The sequence below is a fragment of the Rhinolophus hipposideros genome, assembly GCF_964194185.1.
Source record: "Rhinolophus hipposideros genome assembly, chromosome: 11".
In the NCBI taxonomy this organism is placed as follows: Eukaryota; Metazoa; Chordata; class Mammalia; order Chiroptera; family Rhinolophidae; genus Rhinolophus; species Rhinolophus hipposideros.
The window spans coordinates 5,636,298-5,660,078 of NC_138057.1; the positions used below are offsets into that span (position 1 = coordinate 5,636,298).

The 23,781-nt window shown below is 44.9% G+C and overlaps 1 protein-coding gene across 1 annotated transcript in view; it reads right to left on the reverse strand.

The window, feature by feature from the left end:
- Positions 1-21,151, reverse strand: part of LOC308504716 (NUT family member 2G-like) — a gene marked incomplete at both ends in the record, with an annotated part of 51,138 nt that extends 29,987 nt beyond the window's left edge. The window contains 3 exons of the mRNA XM_081065904.1: positions 18,094-18,371; positions 19,792-19,954; positions 20,956-21,151. Coding sequence (XP_080922030.1) covers positions 18,094-18,371; positions 19,792-19,954; positions 20,956-21,151 — 637 coding nt within the window. The remainder of the gene's footprint in view (positions 1-18,093; positions 18,372-19,791; positions 19,955-20,955) is intronic.
- Between the last annotated feature and the right edge of the window lie 2,630 nt (positions 21,152-23,781).

The following is a 23,781-nucleotide window of genomic DNA, read 5'->3' on the forward strand; positions in this document are numbered from 1 at the left end:
TAACTGCTAGAAGTGTATGGACACTTTGGGGCAAGATAACTTGGGGCTTTGAACAGAGGGAGAAGTTTTATGTGTGTTTGGGGGTCATGGAGGTGGGCAGGGTTTGGGACCCTTCAGACTGGGAGAGTGGAGCCCTGGGGACAGGTGAGGAGGGTGCTGAGAGTCAACTCTAGAAGCAGAGGTCTGAGGACTCCTGGGCTGAACCTTGGCTCTCAGTCTGGCATTTGCCCTCCTATGTCTGCTTCTGACTCACTTTCCCAGACCCCCCACATCTGAAAGCCACCTATGCCACAGGCTAGACCCCCTTCATGGCCTGGATCATGGACCCTAGTCTGGCTCCATTGCCCTGCACTCTGGGAAGTTTTCTCCACCTCTATTGGGAGTAGGTCCTCCTCCAAACCCCAGGTATGATGTTTGTCTACTGTAGGGAAGACCTTTGCTCCCCTGTACTTTAAACACATGGCAAAGGTCTTACTTCCTATTATGGGCTGAATTGTGTCCCCTAAAATTCATCTGTTAAAGTCCCAGCCCCCAACACCTCAGGATGTGACCATATTTGGAGATACAGATTTTAAAGAGGATTAAGTTAAAATGAAGTCACTAAGGTGGGTTAACCCAATCTGACTGCTGTCCATATAAGAAGAGATTAGGACACAGACACACACAGAGGGAAGATTACATGAAGGCACAGGGAGAAGATGGCCATCTGCTAGTCGAGGAGAGACACCTCAAGAGAAATGAACTCTGCCCACATCTTGATCTCAGACTTCCAGCCTCCAGAACTGTGAGATGATAAATTCCTGTTGCTTAAGCCACTCAAAGCTGTAATTTTTGTTACAGCAGCCTGAGCTGACTGATACACTTCTTCTGAAGGCCTATATGCTCCCCACAGTATGGGCAGAGTTTATGAGTGAAGACACCCTTCTCTCTCTCCAGCTGGTGGCCTGGCTCCCTCAGTGTCCCTACGTCTGCCTTCCTCCTGGGACAGTCTCCCTGCCAGGCCCTGTTTCCTTGCCCAAGAAGCCAGATGACTGATGCTAAGGGAAGGGGTGTGTACTAAGGAGCAGAAGGGGCAGTGGAGCCCCAATATAAGAACACGGTGAATCTTTATTGTTTCAATTTTGCAGGCTTTGTTTGGGGGTTGGAAAGAGATCAGCAGGATAGTCAAGGAGAAGGAAACACTGAGAGCTGGTGGGACTGGGGGAGTGGAGCATGGAAGGTTCCAGCGTGGAGACTGGGACCTGAGGAAGTCAGCAGGGGCATAGGGACTCGGTGGATCACTACAGGGCCAACTACCAGGCCCTGAGCACAAGCAGCAGTGAAATCCAGGTCTGTTGAAGATTCATGGCTGTGCCAGGCCCTGGAGAACCCACAGCCTGCAGAGCATTGTATGGAAACTGGGTATGAGGAAGGGCAGCAGCGGGATCAGGAAGAGGTGTGAGCCTTTGGATCTTGTCAATCCAGTCAGTGAAGTAGATGACGCTGGTGAAGACACTGGGGTGGATGGGGTGCCGGCAGTCCAAACCCCAGCTGGCCAGCCCCACCGGAACCCAGGAACTGAGGAGGTCACAGAGGAGAGGGCCCCCGGAATCACCCTAGGAAAGAGAGGAGAGTTAGGGAATGACAGAGTCTGGCCATGTGGGGCTTGTGAGCCTCCACTGTCCAGGTCACACTTGGGTGGCCCTCTGTGAAGGTCCAGATACAAGCGTCCCACTGTGGACACCATCAGTCATCCTGGTGGGCATTGGAGTCACACTTCAAAGAGCTTCTGATTGACCCTCAGGAAGATCATGGATCTAAATCTATCAACACATGCACCCACCCTTTGCCCTTGCACCTAGGAAGGGCCTGGTAGCCCAAGACAAGGCACTACCCAAAGCCAAGAGGGAATACCTACATGGACAGGTTCCAAGAGGCGGGCCTGTGAGCTGAGCCCAGCCAGCTGAAGCCTCCACAGACCCCAGCTCCTGCCCTACCCTAGGCTGCAGCAGCATTTCCCAACCTGGGTCTTCTTCCTTTTTCACTCATGCAGGCCTTTGGTTTCCTCTCAGCTTCTTCAGAAAATGCCCAGGTCAAGGTCTGGTGGAGGCAGCCTGCGTTGCCTGGGGAGTGGAGGAGGAGACCCCATAAATCTGCTAGGGATTATTAGAGTCCTGAGATGCTATCAGGGCAGAACCACCCAGTTTGAAGTCCCCTTAATTTATTGGCCAAAAGGAGGCTCTCGTCTTTGGGGGGTGAGGGAGCACGAGCCACAGCCATGCTTGGTCACTGTTCCATCCACCTTTCCAAACTGCACGTGGAGCATCCAAGGTAGCTTCTGCACTTGGGAGCACAGAGGTGAAAAAACAAGGCCTCTCCCTCATGGTGATTTTGTAAACAAGCCAATAAGTGCGCCGTGGTCAGATGTGACACGGAAATGAGCCATGGAAGGGACGGGGACAAGAACAGAGAGAATATCTCAATGGGTGATGGCACCCATTAGCTGAGACTCCAAACAGTAACCTATCTTTCTGATGCAAGAGCAGAGGGAGAGTAAGTACAAAGAGGAAAGAGGGAACTTGTCGGGTGGATGGGAGAAAGAGAAAGAACAGTGAGGCCATGTGGGGAGCGAAGGGGGCAGACATGACGTGGATCACATGGGCCTTATGGTGGGATCTTGGGTTTGCCCCCAGTGTAGAACTGTATGCAAGGGGTAACCTGACCTGTCTTGGTGGGGGGTCACTCTCGTGTGCTGTGGAGAATGGACCATGCTGACTATAAGTTAAGAGGTGAGACCAGTTAGGAGCAGCCACAGGTGAGAGATGAGAGATTATTGATGGGGAGAAACAGTCAGATTTGAGATAATATCTTGAAGGAGGAACTAATGGGACATGTTGAATCTGAGTCTTCCTCACCAACCAGGGTGAAGGTGCAGAAAGAGAAGGGAGCAAACTGAGCACAGAGTCCTGGGGTCTCCAGGATTTAGAGGCAGGAGGGGACCAGGAGCAGAGTGGAGCAGCTGGCAAGTCTCAGTGCCCAGGAAACGAGAGTGAGACCTACTGATGTGCCGAGTGAGAGAAGGACTCAGAACTACCTTGCTCTGGCAAGAATGAGGCTGCTGGGGATGTTGGTCACATAGTTTTGGTGGCATGAAGGGGACATACTTGGGTGGAGTGGGTTAAAGAGACTTAGTGCTGTCAGGAGGAGTCTTTTGGGAAAAGAGGCAGAGAAACTGGGCAGAAGCAGGAGGGAGATTGCAGCTACAAGTTTACCCAGAAGTCATGAGAGGAAGAGACAGAGGACAGGGAGCAGGAGAGCTTCTGAGCACCCAGTGCTCCAGGAAGGCTCAGCTGGATGTGAGGCTCAGGAGAGACGGAGGATGAAGGATGGAGAATACAGGGCTGGGAAGATGAGCAGGCCCTCGTCTTAATGCTTCAGTGTCCTCAGTGAAATTAGAAGCAAGCTCTCCAGCTAACAAGGAGGCTGGGGGAAGGCCAGCTTGAAGGACAGAGCTGGCCAAAAAAAAATGATCCCCCAAGATGCATATCCTTATGATTGGAACCTGTGACTATGTTACCTTACATGATAAAGGGGACTTTGAAGATATGGTTGAACTGAGGATTGTGAAATAGAAAGACTATCCTTACTTAGCTGGTTGGGCCCAATGTCATCACAAGTCCCCAGAAGCAAAGAGGGAGGCAGCCAGTCAGTCAGAGAAGGAGACATGATGACAGAAGCAGAGGCTGGAGTAATAAGTTTGAGGATGGAGGAAAAGCCACCAGCCAAGGACTGCGGGCAGCCTCTAGGAGCCAGGAAAATCAGGATACATTCTCCTCTAGAGCCTCCAAAAGGAACCAGCCCTGCACACACCTTGATTTTATACTTTGTACCTCCAGAAATGTAAAATAATAAATTTCTGTTGTTTTAGCCACCCAGTTTGAGGTGATTTGTCACAGCAGTCGTAGGAAATTCATACATGAGGTCTTCTTGGACAGTAAGACTGCACCATCACTGCCTCAGTTCTTGTCCTCAAAGGACCCCATTTGGAGTACCCTTTGCTCTCCCCATAGTGCATCCACCCCCAGCTGTTTGAGGCCAGGGGAAGGCCTGGTATTTGTCCAAGGCAGTGGTTCCTGTCTACTCTAGGCCTCAGAGATTCACACAAATGAGCCATATGGTTGCCAAAATTATGCTGGATTCTGGGCCAGTCTGGGAGAGGTGAGAAAGGCTCCCAACAGCCTCCAAGCTCTCAGAAGGCAGAGGAAACATCAACTCTAATGTACCCCATGCAAAGTAAGTAGTGGTTTGCACTACTGTACAGACAAAGCAAACCATGTGTGTGCATGTGTCTGGTATGGCCAGGGCAGTGAATTCCACTTTGGGTGAGAGAACAGGTCTAAGACAGACCCAGAAGAACACATACAACTCAGATAGAGGACGGCAGACCAGGCTAGGAAATGAAAGCCAGAACTTGTTAAGCACTTACCAAATACCAGGCACCATGCTAAATTTTCTACAGGAGCCTTATAAAGTGGAGGCTGTTAGCAACCCCTTCTCATGGATGAGAAAACATAGTTAAGATCACAGTGCCCAGTAAATGACAGATTGAAGACTAGAACCAGGTCCGTCCTGCCCTACAGTCTGCTCTACAGAGTCACCCTGCGGCCCTGTCTTTCCTCAGAGCTGTTTCTGGGTGCCCTGTGTAGGGGGGAGGAGCACTTCAGAGGAGAAAAGAGAGCCCTAGGGTGGAGAGTGAAGACCAGAGCAGAAGATGAATCCAAATGGAATCTCAAGGACAGGCTGTAGTGTCTGAAAGGCTAAGGGAAGAGGGAGGGACTCACAGATGTCCAGCTCATTGGTGCCCTCAGCCTGTGGAGAAACTACAGGAATGGGGTCGAGGGGCAGTATTGATATCCAGCAGGCAGGCAGGAAAAGGGTCCTAGCTTTGAGATCCACTGGAATGACCTTTGTAGAAGAGAGCAGGTGGAGGACAAGGCTGGAAGACAGGTCTAGGATGACAGCCATATCGGGACTCAGGCTAAAGCCTTTGCTCCACCTCTGGAACTAACTCTGTGAGAAGCATGGGCTAGGCCAGCTAGCCAGCAGGTCCATGCCATTGGCTATAGACTGGGAGCCAAAAACCTGGGTCTATCTTCTACCAGGAGAGCAGGTGGCCAAGCATCCTCCATCTGGCTCAGCAACTCACTGGGCAGTAATGAAACAGCTGTCCATGAGGTCTTCCCATGGGCCAGGTGCATCTCATTCCTCCTGTCTGCATTTCCTGGGGTTGCTATAACATGTTACCACAAACTGGGTGGCTTAAAAAAAAAACAACTATAGGGGCATTACAGAAATGGGGGCATAAGGAGTGTTTCTTGAAATCTCCCCTGGAAGTCACAACAAATTAAATGGCTATAACTCAACAAAGGATTTCCTGCACATCACACAGTAATGCCTGAGAGATCCGTACATCGAATCACCTGAAGGTGGGCAAATCGGGTGAGCAGGGGAGAAGGGAAAGGAGTAGTGTAGAGACATAGGCTGCAGGCCACAGGATGCAGCCCAGAGTTCACTTTGGTCGTGGAAGAGAAAAGAATCCAGGCTGCAGGCACACTCTCTTTGGCCCAGAGACCTGCCTAAGGGATCAGCATATAATACAGCTGAACCCAGCACTCACATCGGAGACCACGGAGCAAAGATGAGAATGGTAGCTTAAGCCCTCTGCCAGGCAAAACACAGAAAACAAAGACACAGAGCCTGGCTGCCTCCCTGTTACCCTCCCAGAGCTCAATCCACCCCGACTCTTCCAATGTTAGAAGCAGGCTCCAGAAGAAATGGTAGCAGATTAAAGAACAGAATATCAACAGCCCTGAGAACAGGAAAGAAGTTCACACAGCCACAGACTCACAGTGCAACTAATTCCAGTGAAAGGGAAGGAACTGTAGGGGCAAGAAAACCCGGGGGGCTGGTAGTCACCATTGCTTAGAGTCACAAACACACCAGCCAACTCTCACTGCCCACCCTGCCCCCATCTGTCTGGGTGGTTCCCTGCGGGGGCAACCAGAGCCATTGAGACACACAGGCTCTGCATCGGGCTGCAGGGGCACTGGGATTTCAGAAGCTCAGAACTCTATCACCCTCCACATATTCCCATGGAGGCAGTACCCTGACATCCAGGTGGCCTGCTCACAAAGGAGAAGCCCACTTTCCAGGGAATGCCCATCATGTGAGAAGTTGGGACAGTACAAGAAAAAATGTAACACTACGGAGTGAGAGAAAGTAAAAGGCAACAGTGGAAGAGAAAAAAACATTCCAGCAACACCTACTGTAAAGCAAAAGAAAGACCTTTTTATAACAACCTGATGCAGAACCCACTCCTGTAGATACCCAGGAAGAGAAATAATAAGTCATTAATTGCCACGAATAACCAAGATAACAAGGAAGCTCAGAAAGAAAATGAAAACTCTCCAGAAAATGTACTAAAAGATATGGAAATATGTGACTTAAATGACAGAGAATTCAAGATTGCAGTGCTGAAAAAACTCAACGAGATGCAAGAAAACACAGAAAGGCAGTTTAATGAACTCAGAAACACAATCAAAGAACAAAATGAACATTTTACTAAAGAGATTAAAATTTAAATGATCACCAAATAGAAATTTGGGAGATGAAAAGCTCAATAAGAAGAATGAAATAGCCATTTTAGGTAGTAGAGCTGAAGGGACAGAGGAAAGAATTAGTGATATCAAAGATAAAAATCTGGAAATGGCACAGATGGAAGAAGAGAGAGACTTAAGAGTTAAAAGAAATGAAAGAATTCTACAAGAACTTTCTGACTCCATCAGAAAGAGCAACATAATTATAAAGGGTATACCAGAAAGAGAAGAAATGGAGAAGGAAACAAACAGTATGTTCTAACAAAAAGTCAATGAGAACTTCCCAAACTTGTGGAAAGAACTGGATCCTCGAATCCAAGAAGCAAATAGAACACCTAATTACTTATCCCAACAGGCCTTCTCCAAGGTATATTGTATTGAAGCTGTCAAAAATTAATGACAGGGCCAGCCTTGCGGCTCAGGCGGTTGGAGCTCCATGCCGCTAACTCCGAAGACTGCCGGTTCGATTCCCACATGGGCCAGTGGGCTCTCAACCACAAGGTTGCCGGTTCAACTCCTCTACTCCCGCAAGGGATGGTGGGCTGTACCCCCTGCAACTAGCAATGGCAACTGGACCTGGAGCTGAGTTGCACCCTCCACAACTAAGACTGAAAGGACAACAACTTGGAGCTGAACAGCACCTTCCACAACTAAGATTGAAAGGACAACTTGACTTGGAAAAAAAGTCCTGGAAGTACACGCTGTACCTCAATAAAGTCCTGTTCTCCTTCCCCAATAAAATCTTTAAAAACAAACAACAACAACAACAACAAAAACAGCAATCTGGGATGAAAAAAAAAATTAATGACAAAGAAAGAATTCTTAAGGCAGCCAGGGAAAAGAAGATGGTAACCTTAAAAGGAAAGACCATTAGATTATCATCAGATTTTTAAGCAGAAACTCTACAAGCCAACAGGGATTGGAACCAAATATTCAAACTATTGAAAGAGAAAAATCATGAGCCAAGAATATTATATCCATCAAAGATATCCTTTAGATATAAAGGAAGAATAAAGACCTTTCCAGACATACAGAAGCTGAGGGAATTTTCTAACACACGACCTGCATTACAAAAAATACTGAGGGAGACTATTCGACCTGAAACAAACAAACAAAAATCAAAGAATACAAAACCATGAGCAATATTATGAACAGACAGAAGCAGAAAATGGCAACCCTTACGGAAAAATAGGGCACTATACACTTAAACATAACATAAAAGGAATAAAAGAGAAAAAGAACATTTAAAAAGAGAGAGAAAAAGAAGTAAAGGGCAACTTGCTACTGCAACTCGGAAATCAACTCACAGCATAAGTAAGGATAACTTGTGACAACAAAAACATAAAAGGGGAGAGAGTAAAGGTCTGAACCTGCAAAGGGAAATGGAGATAAGAAGCATGCTGAAGAAAAAGGACTACTATATATATGAACATTATTTTACATAAACTTAATGGTAACTGCTCAAAAAAATCCAGAACTAAAATATACAACATAAAAAAAAGAAGAAACTGAAGGGAAAATCATAGAATACTACCACACTGAAATAACAGACAGCAACAAAAAGGCAAAGAAACAATGGAAACACCAAGCCACCAGAAAACAAAAGATAGAAAGAAAGGAAATCCTCATATTTCAATGGTCATCCTAAATGTAAATGGACTGAACTCAGCAATAAAAAGGCACAGATCAGCAGATGAGATCAAAAAAGAAAACCGAACCATATGCTCCAAGAGATGCATCTCAGCTACAAGGACAAATACAGACTCGAAGTGAAAGGATGGAAATTGATACTCCATGCAAATGGTAGCCAGAGAAAATTAGATGTAGCAATACTTATATCAGATGAAACAGACTTCAGGATAAAAAAGGTAACAAGAGACAAAAAAAAAGGTATGAAGAGACTTCATAATGATAAATGGGAAAATACAACAAGAAGACATAACACTTATCAACATATATGCCCCCAATCAGGGAGCACCAAAGTATACAAAGCAACTACTGACAGAAGAACTAAAGGGAGAAATTGACCAAAACACAATTATAGTAGGGGACCTAAATACATCATTGACAGCTATGGATAGATCACCCAAACAGAAAACAAACAAGGAAATATCAGCTATAAATGACATATTAGGTCAAATGCACGTAACTGACATTTACAGAGCTCTTCATCCTAGAACATCAGAATATACATTTTTTTTCTAGTGTATATAGAACATTCTTAAGGATAGACTATATGTTGGGTCAAAAAACTAGCCTCAGCAAATTTAAGAAGATTGAAATTATACCAAGCATATTCCCTGTTCACAAGGCTTTGAAATTGGATATCCACTGAAAAAAGAAAACAGAAAAAAGCACAAATATGTGGAGATTAAACAACATGCTTTTGAAGAATGACTGGGTAAAAGAAGCCATAAGAAGAGAGATCAAAAGATATATAGAAACAAATGAGAATGACAATATATCATATCAAAATTATTGGGATGCAACTAAAGCAGTAATAAGAGGGAAATTTATATCATTACAAGCCTATCTCAACAAAAAATAAAAATCACACATTAAAAAAACCTAAACTTACACCTTAAAAAACTAGCAAAAGAAGAATAAATGAAACCCAAAGTCATAAGAAAGAAGGAAATAATGAAAATCAGAGCAGAACTAAATTAAATAGGGAACAAAAAGACAATAGGAAAAAATAATGCAACAAAGAGCTCGTTCTTTGGAAAGATGAATAAAATTGAAAACCCTTGGCTAGACTCACTAAGATAAAAAGAAAAAACACAAATAAAATCAGAAATGAAAGAGGTGAAGTTGCTATTCGATAGTGTTTGGGGATTTTGTTGGGTGTCCGATGGACATGTGTCCTGTTTGGAAGACCACCTCAGGGATGCTGTGGATGCCTGGTCATGGCATTGTACACCAGAGGCTGGACATTAATGAATGCCAACTATAATTTTATGTGTATAATGTGATGGCTCGGTGTGACGTCGGGGTGGTGGTGGATGGGGGGAGGGGGTTTCACAGTGTGAGGGATAAAAATAAAATTATAAAAATAAAAATAAAAATAAAATTAAAAAAAAAAAGAGGTGAAGTTACCACAGATACAACAGAAATACAAAGTATCATGCAAGATACTATGAAGGACTATATGCTACCAAATAACTTAGAAGAAATTGACAAGTTCTTAGAAACATATAGCCTTCCTAGACTGAATCATGAAGAACTGGAAAAACTAAATAATCAATCAACAGTTAGGAAATTGAAACAATCAAAAACCTTCCCAAAAGCAAAAGTCCAGAACCAGATGGCTTCACTAGTGAATTCTAACAAATATTCAAAGAGGATCTAACACCTGTCCTACTCAAACTCTTTCAAAAAATAAAGAAGAGGCAATACTTCTTAACTCATTTTATGAGGCCAACATTACGCTGATACCAAAACCTGGTAAGGATAGCACAACGAAACAAAACTACCAACCAATATCTCTGATGAATACAGATGCAAAAGTCCTAAACAAAATTCTAGCAAATCCAGATGTCCAATCGGCTGTTAGATATTAAAAGCTAGAGCTCAGAAGAGCCCTTGCTGCTGGAATTGGATATAGAGATACAAGAATATAACTGAAAAAAATAAATAAAAGTAAAACTAAAAATAAAAAAGAATATAACTGGAAAAAAAAATTCTAGCAAATCAAATATAATGATGCATTAAGAATGTTATACATCACCATCAAGTGAGGTTCATCTCAGGGCACAAGGACAGTTCAACATATGTAAATCCATCAATGTGATACACCACATAAAACAAAATAAAAGATAAACATCATATGATCATATCAATAGATGCGGAAAAAATTATTTACAAAAGCCAAGACATGGAAACAACCTAAGTGCTTATTGACAGATTATTGAATAAAGAAGTTGTGGTACATATATACAATGGACTACTACTCAGCCATAAAAAGAATAAAATATTATCATTTTTGACAACATGGATTAATATGGAGGGTATTTTGCTAAATGAAATAAGTCAATGGAAACTGACAAAACCATGTGATTTCACTCATATGTGGAATACAAAACAAAAAGTAATGGAATAATAAAACAAACAAAAACAAAATCATAGATACAGACAACTGAATGGTGGTAACCACACGGGAAAGACAGTGGGAGGCAGGAAAAGTGAGCATAGGAGTGAGTATAGGAGGTCGATTTATGATAACAGAAGGAAACTAGACTTCAGCTGAAGAGCATGCAACAGGGTACACAGATGTCCAATTATAATCTTGCATTATATAATTATATGAAATTACATAATGTTATTAACCACTGTTACCCCAATAAACTTAATTTAAAAAAATAAAATATAGATGCAGAAAAAGCATTTGACAACATACAACATCCATTTATGATTAAACACTTAAATGTGTGTAGAGGGAAAATACAGACAATAGTTTAGTGGTTACCAGAGGGTAAGGGGGGTGGGAGGTTAGAGATGAGGGTAAGGGGGATCAAATATATGGTGATGGAAGGAGAACTGACTCTGGGTGGTGATCACACAATGGGGTTATAGATAATGTAATACAGAATTGTACACCTGAAATCTATGTAATTTTACTAACAATCGTCACCCCAATAAATTAAAAAAAAATACCTTAACATAATAAAGGTCATGTATGACATACCCTAAGCTAATATCATAATTAATGGTGAAAATCTGAAGCATTTTTATCTACATTCAGGAAAAAGACAGGGTTTTCCCCTATCACCACTGTTATTCAACATAGTATTGGAAGTTCTAGCCAGAGTGATGAGGCAAGAGAAAGAAACAAAAGGCATCTAAATTGGGAAAGAAGTTAAATTGTTACTTTTTTCAGATGACATGATGATACAGAAAACCCTAGAGACTCCATCAAAAAGTTATTAGAAGTAATAAATGAATACAGTAAAGTTGCTGGCTACAAAATCAATGTACAAAGATCCATTGCATTCTTATATACTAACAATGAAATTTCAGAAAAAGAAATAAAAAATAATTCCTTTTGCAACTGCAGCAAAAAGAATAAAATACCTAGAAATAACTTTAACAAAGGATGTGAAAGACCTATACAATGAAAAGTTACATAGGTTTCAAGTGTGAAATTCTGTAATACATCATCTATACATCACACTGTGTGTTCACCACCCAGAGTCAGTTCTCCTTCCATCACCATATATTAGATCCCCCTTACCCTCATCTACCACCCCCTTCCCCCTTTCCCTCTGGTAACCACTAAACTATTGTCTATGTCTATGAGTTTTTGTTTCTTTGTTTGTTAAAAGAAATTGAGGAAGATACAGAGAAATGGAAAGACATTCTATGCTCATGGATTGGAAGAATGAACATAGTTAAAATGGCCATTGTTCTATATATAGATTTAATGCAATCCTCATCAAAATCCCAATGGCATTTTTTAAAGAAATAGAATAGAAAATCATCAGATTTGTATGGAATCACAAATAAGCCCAAATAGCCAAAACAATCCTAAGATAAAAGAATAATGCTGGAGGAATCACACTCCCTGACTTCAGCTTGTACTACAGAGCAAGAATAATCAAACCAGCATGGTATTGGCAGAAAAACAGACACACAGACCAATGGAATAGAATTGAAAAACAAGAAATAAACCTACATAAATATAGACAGATAGTTTTTGACAAAGGAGACAAAAACATACAATGGAGAAAAGAAAGCTTCTTCAATAAATGGTGTTGGGGAATTGGAAAGCCATGTGCAAAAGAATGAAATTAGACTGCTATCTGTCACCACACCCAAAAGTAACTCAAAATGGATCAAAGACCTAAACATGAGACTGGAAACAACAAACTGCACAGAAGAGAGCATAGGTACTAAACTTATGGACTTTGGGTTCAAAGAGGATTTTATGAATTTGACTTCAAAGGCAGGGAAAGTAAAAGCTAAAAAAAACTAATGGGACTATATCAAACTAAAAAGCTTCTGCACAGCAAAAGAAACCATCAACAAAACAAAAAGGCAACCAACCAAATGGGAAAAGATATTTGCAAACGCCTCTGATAATGGGCTAATATCAAAAATATATAAGGAACTCATACAAATCAACAACAAAAAGACAATCCAATTAAAAAACGGGCAGAGAACATGAACCGAAACTTCTCCCAACAGATATACAAACAGCCAACAGATATATGAAAAAATGTTCAACTGCACTAGCTGTTAGGGAAATGCGAATCAAAACCACAGTGAGATATCACCTCACACCTGTTAGAATGGCTATCATCAACAAAACAAATAAGTGTTGAAGAGACTGTGGAGAAAAAGGAACCCTCATACACTGTTGGTGGGAATGCAGACTGGTGCAGCCGCTATGGAAGGTAGTGTGGAGGTTCCTCAAAAAATTAATAATAGAATTACCACATGACCCAGCAATCCCTCTCTTGGGTATCTACCAAAAAAATCTGAAAACATTTATCCATAAAGATATATGTACTTCAGTGTTCATTGCAGCATTATTTATGGTTGCCAAGACATAGAAACAACAAAATTGTCCTTCGATAGATGATTGGATAAAGAACATGTGGTATATATACACAATAGAATACTACTCTGCCCTAAGAAAAGATGAAATACCGCCATTTGTGACAACATGGATGGATTTGGGGATTATAAGGCCAAGTGAAATAAGTCAGACAAAAAAAGCAGAGAACCATGTGATTTCACTGATATGTGGTGTATGAACCAAAAACAACAAAAGAACAAGACAAACAAATGAGAAACAAAAGCTCATAGACACAGACAATAGTTTAGTGGTTACCAGAGGATAAGGGAGGAGGGAGATGAGGCTAAAGGGGATCAAATATATGGTGATGGAAGGAGAACTGACTCTGAGTGGTGAACACACAATGGGATTTATAGATGATGTAATACAGAATCGTACACCTGAAATCTATGTAACTTTACTAACAATTGTCGCCCCAATAAACTGTAATTAAAAAAAAAGTCAAGAACCATATGACTTCACTCATATGTGGGATATAATACTGACAAATGAAGAAACAAAAACTCATAGACAACAGACAGCCATTTAGTGGTTACCAGAGGGTAAGGGGAGAGGGGCAACGGTAGAAAAAGGTAAACGGGCTGAAATATACGGTGATGGAAGGAGAACTGACTCTGGGTGGTGAACACAGTGCAATCTATGGCTGATGTATTATAGAACTGCACACTTGAAACCTATGAAATGTTGTTGACTATTGTCACCCCAATACATTTTAATTAAAAAAAAAACTATAGACATTTTTTCTTTCACAGTTATAGAAGCCAGAAGTCTGAAACCAAGTGTCTCTGTGTCTTTCCTTCTTATAAGGACACCAGTCATTGGACTCAGAGCACCACTTTAAATCCAGAATGGTCTCAACTCAAGATTCTTAACTAATCATGACTGCAAAGACCCTATTTCCAAACAAGGTCACATCTGAAGTCCCAAATAGACATGAATTTGGGAAACACTGTTCAACCCACTACACCATCCTCTCATCCATCCCATGAAGGAGGTTTTAGAACCCCACACTATGAAAGGGGACACAGGCTCAGAAGGTGAAGAGGCAAAGGTCACAGGGTAGGGACATGTAGCAGAGCAGTGTCTCTGTCTCCAGAGCTCTAACAATCTCCTCCCCTCATGGCATGATCTATGCAAGCTCAGAACACCAGTGCCAGTTTGGGAGGCTGGGCTCTAGAGGGTGCTACGGAGGCAGCTTTGGACTTGGAGCCTGAACACCAGGTTAGGGTAAGCTGCCTTACTTTAGGCTAGTCACTTTCCCTCTCTGGGCCTGTTTGCCCAACTATAAAATAGGACATTACAGAGAGCAAAACGAGATATTCACAATCCATATGCCCAACAGTGGACTCATATCCCAGAACGTACAAATATACCAAGAGATCCTAAAAGAAAAAGACAGACAACCCCACAGAAAAATGCGAGGGGGTTAGGAAACTTGAAGGGAAATTTTACAAAAGAAGATATCTGATGACAATCAACATATGAAAATATACTTACTTAGTCATCAGGAAAATGCAAATTAAAACCACAATAAAATAATACTACATACCCACCAAAATAAGAAAAGATGGAAAATGCCAAGTTTTGACAAGAATATAAACTCATCCACTGCTGGAGGAATCGGAACTGGTGCAAGAACCACTTTGGGGATGTTTGGTGACATCTGCCAAAGCTGTACATCCACATACCTTTTAACTCAACAATTCTACACATGGGCTTCTGGGAAACATAATATGAAATATATGAAACATTTGGAAATGAAATAAAGTAAAAAGCTTTGAAACTACTAAAATACCCATCAAGAGTACAACTGATTATAGAATTCAATTCACATGACAGAGTCCTATAAAACAGTGAGAATAAACCAACTATAAAACTATGTGTGACCGTGTGGATGAGTCTTACAAATATAATGTTAAGACATGAAAGATGGCCAACTGGGAATAAATTCCACTTATGGAAAATTTGGAATCGAATCTAAGGTGTTAAAAGTGAAGACAGTGGTGCCCTGGGGTGTTAGTGACAGGAAGGGGGCATGAATGAGTGGGACATCTGGGGAACTGGTCACCTATGACAGTATGTAAAACTTCATTAAACTATATACTTAGGAATTATATACTCTTTTGAATGTATGTTATACTTCAATAAAAAGTTTAAAATATGCCTCAGAAATAGATGTTGTTTGAGGGTCCTGCCAGCAGATGCCGTCTTGTGGCTTAGGAAGGCTTAGGAAGGGTCTGTCCTGGGGGACACTGCTGAGGGATGGAGCCCAGGAAAGACATGCAGAGGGAGGAAACAGGAAGTCCCAGGGGTCTCCACAAAGGGAGTAGAGACAATACAGTCTCCCCCTGGGAAACTGAGGCCCTGAGATCAGGCAAGGGAAGAACAGAAATGGCTTCACTCACTTGGCAGATGGCTTTTCCTGTTAAGAAGTCCCCGGCACACAGCATCTCTTCATGCACAGAATAGTTCCTGCCTTTGCCGAGTCTTTGTCCATATAACATATTACAGAACTTGTTCTCAATGAGGCTCACCTTACCCTCCTGGAGTTGGAAGGGCGGGAGTAGATGCGCTGCGAGGATAAGGACGAGATCAGTGAAGTGCGCTTAGCCTAGTTAAGCAGACAATACTACTCTGAACCCCCACTCTGCCTTACTGCTCACCAGTGTACCCTACACATGGGGTTTTCTCTGGCCAACTGATCCATCAACATGGCTTCAGTCTTCTACCTATCTGCAAAAAGCTCCTATCCTATTTCTCAAATGTCATATAGCAATAGACCGTACCTCTCCTACTACACAAAGGAAAACGGCAACACTGCCAATTCCTGGGGCTTAGCAACCATTCACTGACCACCTACCCTTTCATGAACCATCCCATCCATTCTCCACTTGTCTGTCATTAACCTTTTCATCCTTCCATCTACCAATTCTTCCATCCATCTACCCATCTTTCCTCACACCCCCATTCATCCACTCACCCTTCCATCCATTTGTCCATTGCCCATCTTTTCATCCATTCCTCCATCATTCTCCTGCCCACCCTCCTCTCCATCTATCAATATATCTACTCACTCCATTTATCTGCCCACACTCCATCCACCCAGCCATCCTCCCAACTACCCACCCCATTCATCCTCTCAAGCAGTCACTCACCTATTCATCTATCCTCATGCTACGTATCTTTTAGATACTAGTGATACAGGGGAGCATTTTTGTTGGGGGAGACAGGGTAAGTGAAGTAAATAGAATTATTTTACAACTAATAAGTAGCGTGAAGGAAATAAAACAGGAAGATGTGATAGTAGGGGTTGCGTGTTTTAGCTCACATGATGAAGTAAAACTCCTTAGAGCTGGGTTTTAAAAGTAATGAAGAATAAGTCATGCAAAGGTTAGTGGGAAGAGCGAGTGAGCAAGGAAGAGAAAATGGTCAAGGTCAAGGCTTTGAGGCGAGGATGGCTTTGGCATATTCAAGGCAGGAAGGAGGCCTCGTAGCTGGGATGGCATGCATGAGGGATACAGGCAGAGAGGATGGGAGCCAACATCACACAGAGGCTGATAGCCAAGGTATGGAGTTTGGATTTTTTTCTAAGCACAAATGAGAAAGCAGTGAGTGTAGTGAGTGGGAAAGTGGCATGAATCATGTTTTAAAGCACCTATACACAGCTGTGTGGAGACTAAAGCAGAGCACACACGGTGGGAGCTGGGAGGCCAACTGGAGGTTATGATAGTCTATTGGACCGGTGTGGAGTACCTACTAGGTGCCAGGCCCAGTGGAACAGACTGGGATATTAAAACAAATGGGATATTTTCCTTGCCCTCGAGGAAGAACCAGCCCCCCCCCCTCTCTCTCTCTCTCTCTCTCTCTCTCTCTCTCTCTCTCTCTCTCTCTCTCCCTGTGTGTGTGTATGTGTGCGCACGTGTGTGCCAGGGATGGTGGCATCACCCACCCAATGAAGATATGGTCTGTCCAAAAGGTCTGCAGCACCTCTGTTGAGAAACCCTGTACAAATAATTACAAACATATATTCTTTTGTCTTCTTATACCAGAAGCATTTCCCGAAAGCATAACTAGTCCATAGCCAATGGTATGGACCTGTTGGCTGTCTGGCCTGGCTCACATGCCTAACAGTCAGTTCCACAGGTGGAGTGACAGGTTTAGCCCCTGGGTCCCCATAGGGCTGCCACCCTAGTCGTCTCTTCCAGCCTTGTCCTCCATCTGACTTCTGCAAAGGCCAGGCTGTGGATCTCAGGGCCAGTGCCCTTTGACTGCCTGCCTGCCTGCTGGACATCCATAGTGCCCCTCGACCTCACTCCTCCTTTTTCCTGTGTTATTCAGAGCACCTAATGAGCCAATAAAGTACAAAAAGACCTTAAGTTGTAATCATTCTAATTTGATCAGGCAGGCTCAGAGGTCAGAAGCCATAAATGTTTCTTTTCACTTTTCCTGAGCACCTTCTATGACAATGGGAAATCAGGGCATTTGGCAGTGGCTTGGAATGGGCCAGGCTCAAAACATGACCTTTGAGTTAAATTATAAAGTCTCAGATCCATGGCAGATTAAAACCTTGGAATCAAGAATCATGAATACTCGAAGAACACAGATTCTTTTTCCCAAAAATCAAACTTTCTCCGACTTGCAGAGCCTTGGACTTAGGAAACTCTGCCGCTTTGGAATCACATCCTTTTCAGAACTAGAACTAGACTGCTCCAGTCCACTGGAAATGAGGCACAGAGGACCAAGGACCAGTGGCTTCTTTACCTGGGGATCTCTCAGGCTGAGCTGTTCCTGCCCTCATCCCTCCCCTCTCCTCCTCATCCTCCCCCTGCTCCCCCTCCTCCCTCTCCCTGCTCTCATGCCTCCCCTCCCACAGCCTCTCACTCTCTTCGCTGAGCATCCCCCAGCCGGTAATCCAGCAGGACAAGTGACTGGGCAGCTGCATGGCAGGGGTTGGGAGGCAGGCTGGGCTGATGTAGGAAGTGAAGTTCACAGGCACGTGCAGTTGCAACATGGCTATGTCATTCCCGAAGGGGTGGAACTTCTCAAAGTCTGGGTGAGTGATAATCCGGCTCACAGACATCTTCCGGGTGTGCTGGGTGTGTTGGTACAGCCGGGTGCTTCCCAACAGGACCTGGTAGTCCTCCGGAACATGGGATTTGCTGGAGGAGGAAGGGCCCACTGTCACCACCATCTCTGTGTGGACAGCTCTCTGTTTTACATCCTTGTCTAACTGCTCACACTGCTGTGGACCCCTCCACCCCACATGATGCAGGCAGCCTTGGTCTCCCCCTTCTAACTGTCAGGAGCCATTCTTTCTCGAGGCTGATTGATATTCTACTCACAACCTCAGGAAACATGGCTTCCCCATCACACCCTAGAATTGAAGGAACAGATTCCTAGTGCTGGACGGGTCCTTGGTGGGGCCATCACATCAGGGCCTTTTGGTTGTACACAACAGGAGCTCTGGCTCAACCCTAGCTCTACCTTGACCCCCCCCCCAACATTCCCCACAACCCAACTCCTGGCCTCAACACTTTCCTGCCCCTCTTTTCTTTAAACACCTTCCTGACCAAGGGCTGCTGGTTTACTTGGTTATAACCACTCACAAAAGATTGGTTAAGTGAGAAATGAGTGCAGGAAACAAAACCTCGCCTTGTTCCCTGAACACAAATGATGAAACGTCCCATCTTCCTGACTTTGATCACTTGGCTCACCCACCTGGAGAGCCCTTCCCCACTCGCCCCATGCCCAAATCCTTCTGCTCTGGCAAACCCCTCCTGCTCCATGCCAACGGGAACACAGCTCCTCTCCTGACCTCCCTCCCTGTCCTTCAGGGTCTCCCCTTCTCACTCCACGTTCTCTGCTGACAGGATAGAGGCACAGTGATTTGGGGTCTTGCCGCCTCCTATGCCACAGAGGGAGTCACGTGGAGTGTGGCACAGAGTATGTGCCAACAGGACTCTGGGCTCTGAAAGCCAGTCGGTGCAGGAGCTCCAATTCCCTGACCTAAGCTGTGATGCCCCTGTTCCCTCAGGCCCCCTCCTTATCTGTTTAGAAGCTGGATATCGAAGGGCCAAAGGACTTAGACTCCTGCGCGGCACGTTGCTCTGTAAGGTCAGAGAGCCCCACCTCCCATCCACACAGCCTTGCATCACAGATCCTCCCAGGCATGCAGTTTTGCAGAAGTGATGAAAAGAATTGCCCAGCTGCTGGCTGTCCCTGCAGCCCCAGGTCCCTACCTAGACTCTGACACCCAGGAATGCAGGCACACTGAGGAGAAGCCACAGTCTGAGGCAACCACAAAGAGCCCATCCACACTGCATGGCAGCCAGGATGGACACTGCCAATTTCCTGGGGGACAGGCACAGGGACTGAGGAGGATCTGGGCAGGTGAGTGGAGAGGACATTCCCGGTTCAAGGGATGCCTGTCAAAGTCAGGAATGACATGTGTTTGAAGACTGCTCCTGAACAAAGCCCAAAGGCACCAACATGAGACAACCATCACCCCTTTCCTCCTCTCCCCCTGCATTCTCCTCCCCGACCAGCCCCTCTGCTGGAGCCCCAGGAAGGAGGACTCACTTGAGAAAGCAGTGGGCGGTAGAAACCAGCCAATGGGAGTTGACGAGGACAGCTCCGCAGATGTGCACGTTTCGGTACAGCAGGCTGGCCTGCCATGGCCACTGGCCAGCCACCACGTCCTGGCCTCCATAGATTCTCCCCATCGCCTTGGGCTTCCCACACGCTGTGGAGACAACCCCTCCCCCTGTCTGTGATAGAGACATCGGTGGTATCCCAAATACCAGGACCAGGGAGGCCGCCCTCCACCTCACAGATGGGAAAAGCAAGGCCAAGGGTCAAGTGGCCTGGCCAAAATGACAGAACTTCCAGGACTCAGCCTTCACTGGCTGCCACCAAGAAGTAGACAGCAGAGCACAACTGAGCAAGCCCTGCAGGATGAGGGCCCAGGGGTCCAGCAGCATGGGGCAAGGGGGACCAAGGGTGGCCACATCGGCTAATGGCAGCATCTCCAGGGAGACAGACATCCCTGAGTGGGCCTGCCAAGGGCTGGGCACATCACAGACCTTATTTTCCTCGCTAGTGCACCCCACGCCTACTCTGCAGATCAAAGAACTGAAGGTCTCAGAGGTTACCAATGCTCCTTGCTCAAGAGACTGTGGCTTTTAAGTGTCTGTGCCCTCCCATCATCCCCCAGTATCTCAGGAAGAGAGGTTCAGAGGTGAGTCTGCTGCTGTGTGAACCGGGGAAGGTCACTACCCCTCTCTGATTTAGGACTCTCCATTTAGAAAAGCAGGGGTGGGCTATGACCACAACCCTGGTTCTAGGACTCACACCTTAGAGGGAATGGGGTTCAGGGGTGTGCCCAGGCCCTTTGAGAGGTGGATCCTGGTCCCAGGCCTGTGCTTGGGCCTGGGGGAGGGAACTGAGACCCCTGGGCCCGATTCTAGGTCCCTCATTTGGGAGTCCTGATGCTCTGTTCCACCCGTCGCCAGTTTCATGGCCCCACCCACAGGTCCTGGGGCAGATCCCAACAAGAGGCCCGGGAGGTGAGGGGGGTGCCAGAGACCCATCTGTGTTGAGCGGTCTCTGGGCTGCCTACTGGAAGGGAAGGCAGAGAGGAGATGAAACTACGGTTACCCGGGGTTGCTGGCCTCCATCCACAGTCCGGCCCCCAGCCCTGCAGTGTAGCGCTTTCACGCCACACAACGCCCGCAGCCATTGTACCTGGGGCTCCGGGGGCCAACGGCTGCGCACTGGGGGCGGGGGCGCCGCCCTCCGAAGTCTCCCCTGCAGCGAGGGCGGGCGTGGCCATGGGCAGGGAGCCTCGCAGCCCTGGGGTGGCCAAGGGCAGTAGCAGCAGCAGCCAGAGCAGAGACACTGACTGCCCTCGGCCTCGGCGGCTACATGCTTCAGAGCGCATCGCCAAGGTCACTGAGCCTGTCCAGACTCCAGCCTGACTTCCACCTGGCCCTGACCCCACCCTGACCCCGCTCCGACTTCCGCTTCAGCCCAGTCCTGACTCTGGCCGGTACCCAGCCCTGAGTGTCCCCCAAACACCCCCACAGGCCTCTATTCCAGCCTGACACCCTGACCAGCCCTGAACCCCAGCCTGGCTCCATCCTACCCTGAACTAGCCCTGACCCAGCCCTGACTCCAGCCTTAACTCCTCCCTGAAGCTGGTCCTGACCCCAGCCCGTGCCTGTCCTTTGACCAGGTGGGAGTATGGCCTGGACCACGATGCAATCAGTGCTCCCTCGAATTAATGAGAAAAGCCAGTAGACTATGCATGGAAAAATGGGAAAGGGTGTGAAAAGATAATTCATGAAACAGGAAATTCAAATGACCCATCAACGGGAAAAAATGGTCAATCTAGTTAGTTATCTAGAAAATGAAAGTAAAAACGTCGTTTTCAACCAACAAATTGTAAACATTTTCTGTGATTGTTAAAGACCCCTAATCCTTTGTCATTCAGTGATATTTTTCCATGGAGTGATGGAAGGATCCAAATTTCCAAGACATGTTCCCTATTGTCTACTCCAGGATGTAATGTCCTGGATTTGTTGTAACAGAGGTAAGATCCTATCATTTCACATTCATTTCCTTATGTGGTTGTCTTCATCACTGGATTGTAAACTCCAGACTACAGGGAAATTATTCCACTCACCACTGAGTCTAGGGGTAAGAGACTAATGGAAATAGCAGTGCCCACAGCAGACACTAAAATATCAATTTAATAACTACTGTTATTAATGAAGGCAGAAGCCAAGGATACCACAGCCTGAATTACTGGTTTAGAACTTGAACTTCAGTAAATTTTAAAAACTATTTAGGGTTTGGTAAAATTATGCTAGTGTTAGGAATAATTTATAATTCAAAATAGAGACTGGAGGAAGAATTCTTAATTTTTAGTAAAGGGACTATAGGATTGATGGTGGTGAGACAAAGATAATGAGGACATTATTAAATGAATTAAGATTGAGGTATCCATGGAATATTGAGTTGAATTTATCCAATAGACATTTAGAAAAACCAGCTTGGAATTTGGGAAGTGTATTTGGGTTGGAGATATAGAGTACTTTAGGGATTGAGGTGACAGTTGAAGCTGTGAGAGTAAATAAATCATCAAAAGATTGAGGCAGGTGGCTTCAGACTCTCAAAGCCTGAATGCTGAGGTCTGCCAGCTGGGGTCTCCCCTCAGCCCTTGAGCGACCATGTCCAACCCCAGCACCCTCCCTGCCCTCGTCTGGGGACCGCAACACCTTGCACCCTGTCCTCCACCCAACGAGGGCTAATGGCAGCCATTTGTCCTACCAAGCATTTACCCTAACTGTCCTTCCTACGCACAGCCTGGCTGCGGTCACCCTGCTGGCTACCCTCAACCCGTGACCCCCATCCACCCAATGCCGATGCACTACGGCCCAGGCTATGACATGAAGGAGAGAGCAGTGAGTGACAGCTTCAGGCCTGGAGAATGGATGACAGGCAAGTCTGAAACACCTTCATCTGAAAGGTTTACACCATCTCCTCCCAGCTGCTCATCACAGTGGCCATTACCACTTTCTTCACTTTCGTCATTCCGGTCAGCGAGTCCGTGAGGAGTAATGTGGCTGTCTACCATGTATCCTAGGCTGTCTTCCTGGCTGCCTATCTGACCCTTGCCTGCTTCCAGACAACAAAAAGGGTCAAGAAATTCATCAACATCAAACCAGTATTACAAGAAATGTTAGAGGGACTTGTTTAAGAAGAAGAAAAAAAGATCGAAAATATAAATAATAAAATGGCAACAAGTCCGTGTCTATCAACAATTATTTTCAATGTAAATGGATTAAATGCTCCAATCAAAAGATAGGGTGGCTGAATGGGTAAGAAAACAAGACCCTTACCTATGCTGCCTGCAAGAGACTCACTTCCGATTGAAAGATGCACACAGACTGAAAGTAAAGAGACGGGAAAAGATATTTCATGAAAATGGAAACAAACAAACAAAAATGGTAGGGTAGTTATACTTAAACCACACAAAACAGACTTTAAAACAAAGGCCATAACGAGAGACCCAGTAATCCCACTTTTGAGCGTATTTCTGTAGAAACCCAAACACTACCTTGAAGGGACATGTGCATTCATATGTTCATTGCAGCATTGTTTACAATGGCCAAGATGTGGAGGCAACTTGGGTACCTACCAATGGTGAATGGATAAAGAAGACGTGGTACACATATACAACAAAATATTACTCAGCCATCAAAAGAATTAAATCTTGCTATCTGCAACAACAGGTAGACCTGGAGGGTATTGTGCTGAGTGGAGTAAGTCAGACAAAGACAAATGCCATATGATTTCACTTATACGTTGAATTTAAAGAACAAAATAAACAAACAAACAAAACAGAAACAAATTCATAGATAAAGAGAACATTTTGATGGTTACCAGGTGGGAGGGGGGTTAGGGGGTGTTTGAAAAAGGGGAAGGGATTAAGAAGTACACATTGGTAGTTACAAAATAGTCATGGGGATGTAAAGCACAGCATAAGGAATATAGTCAATAATATTG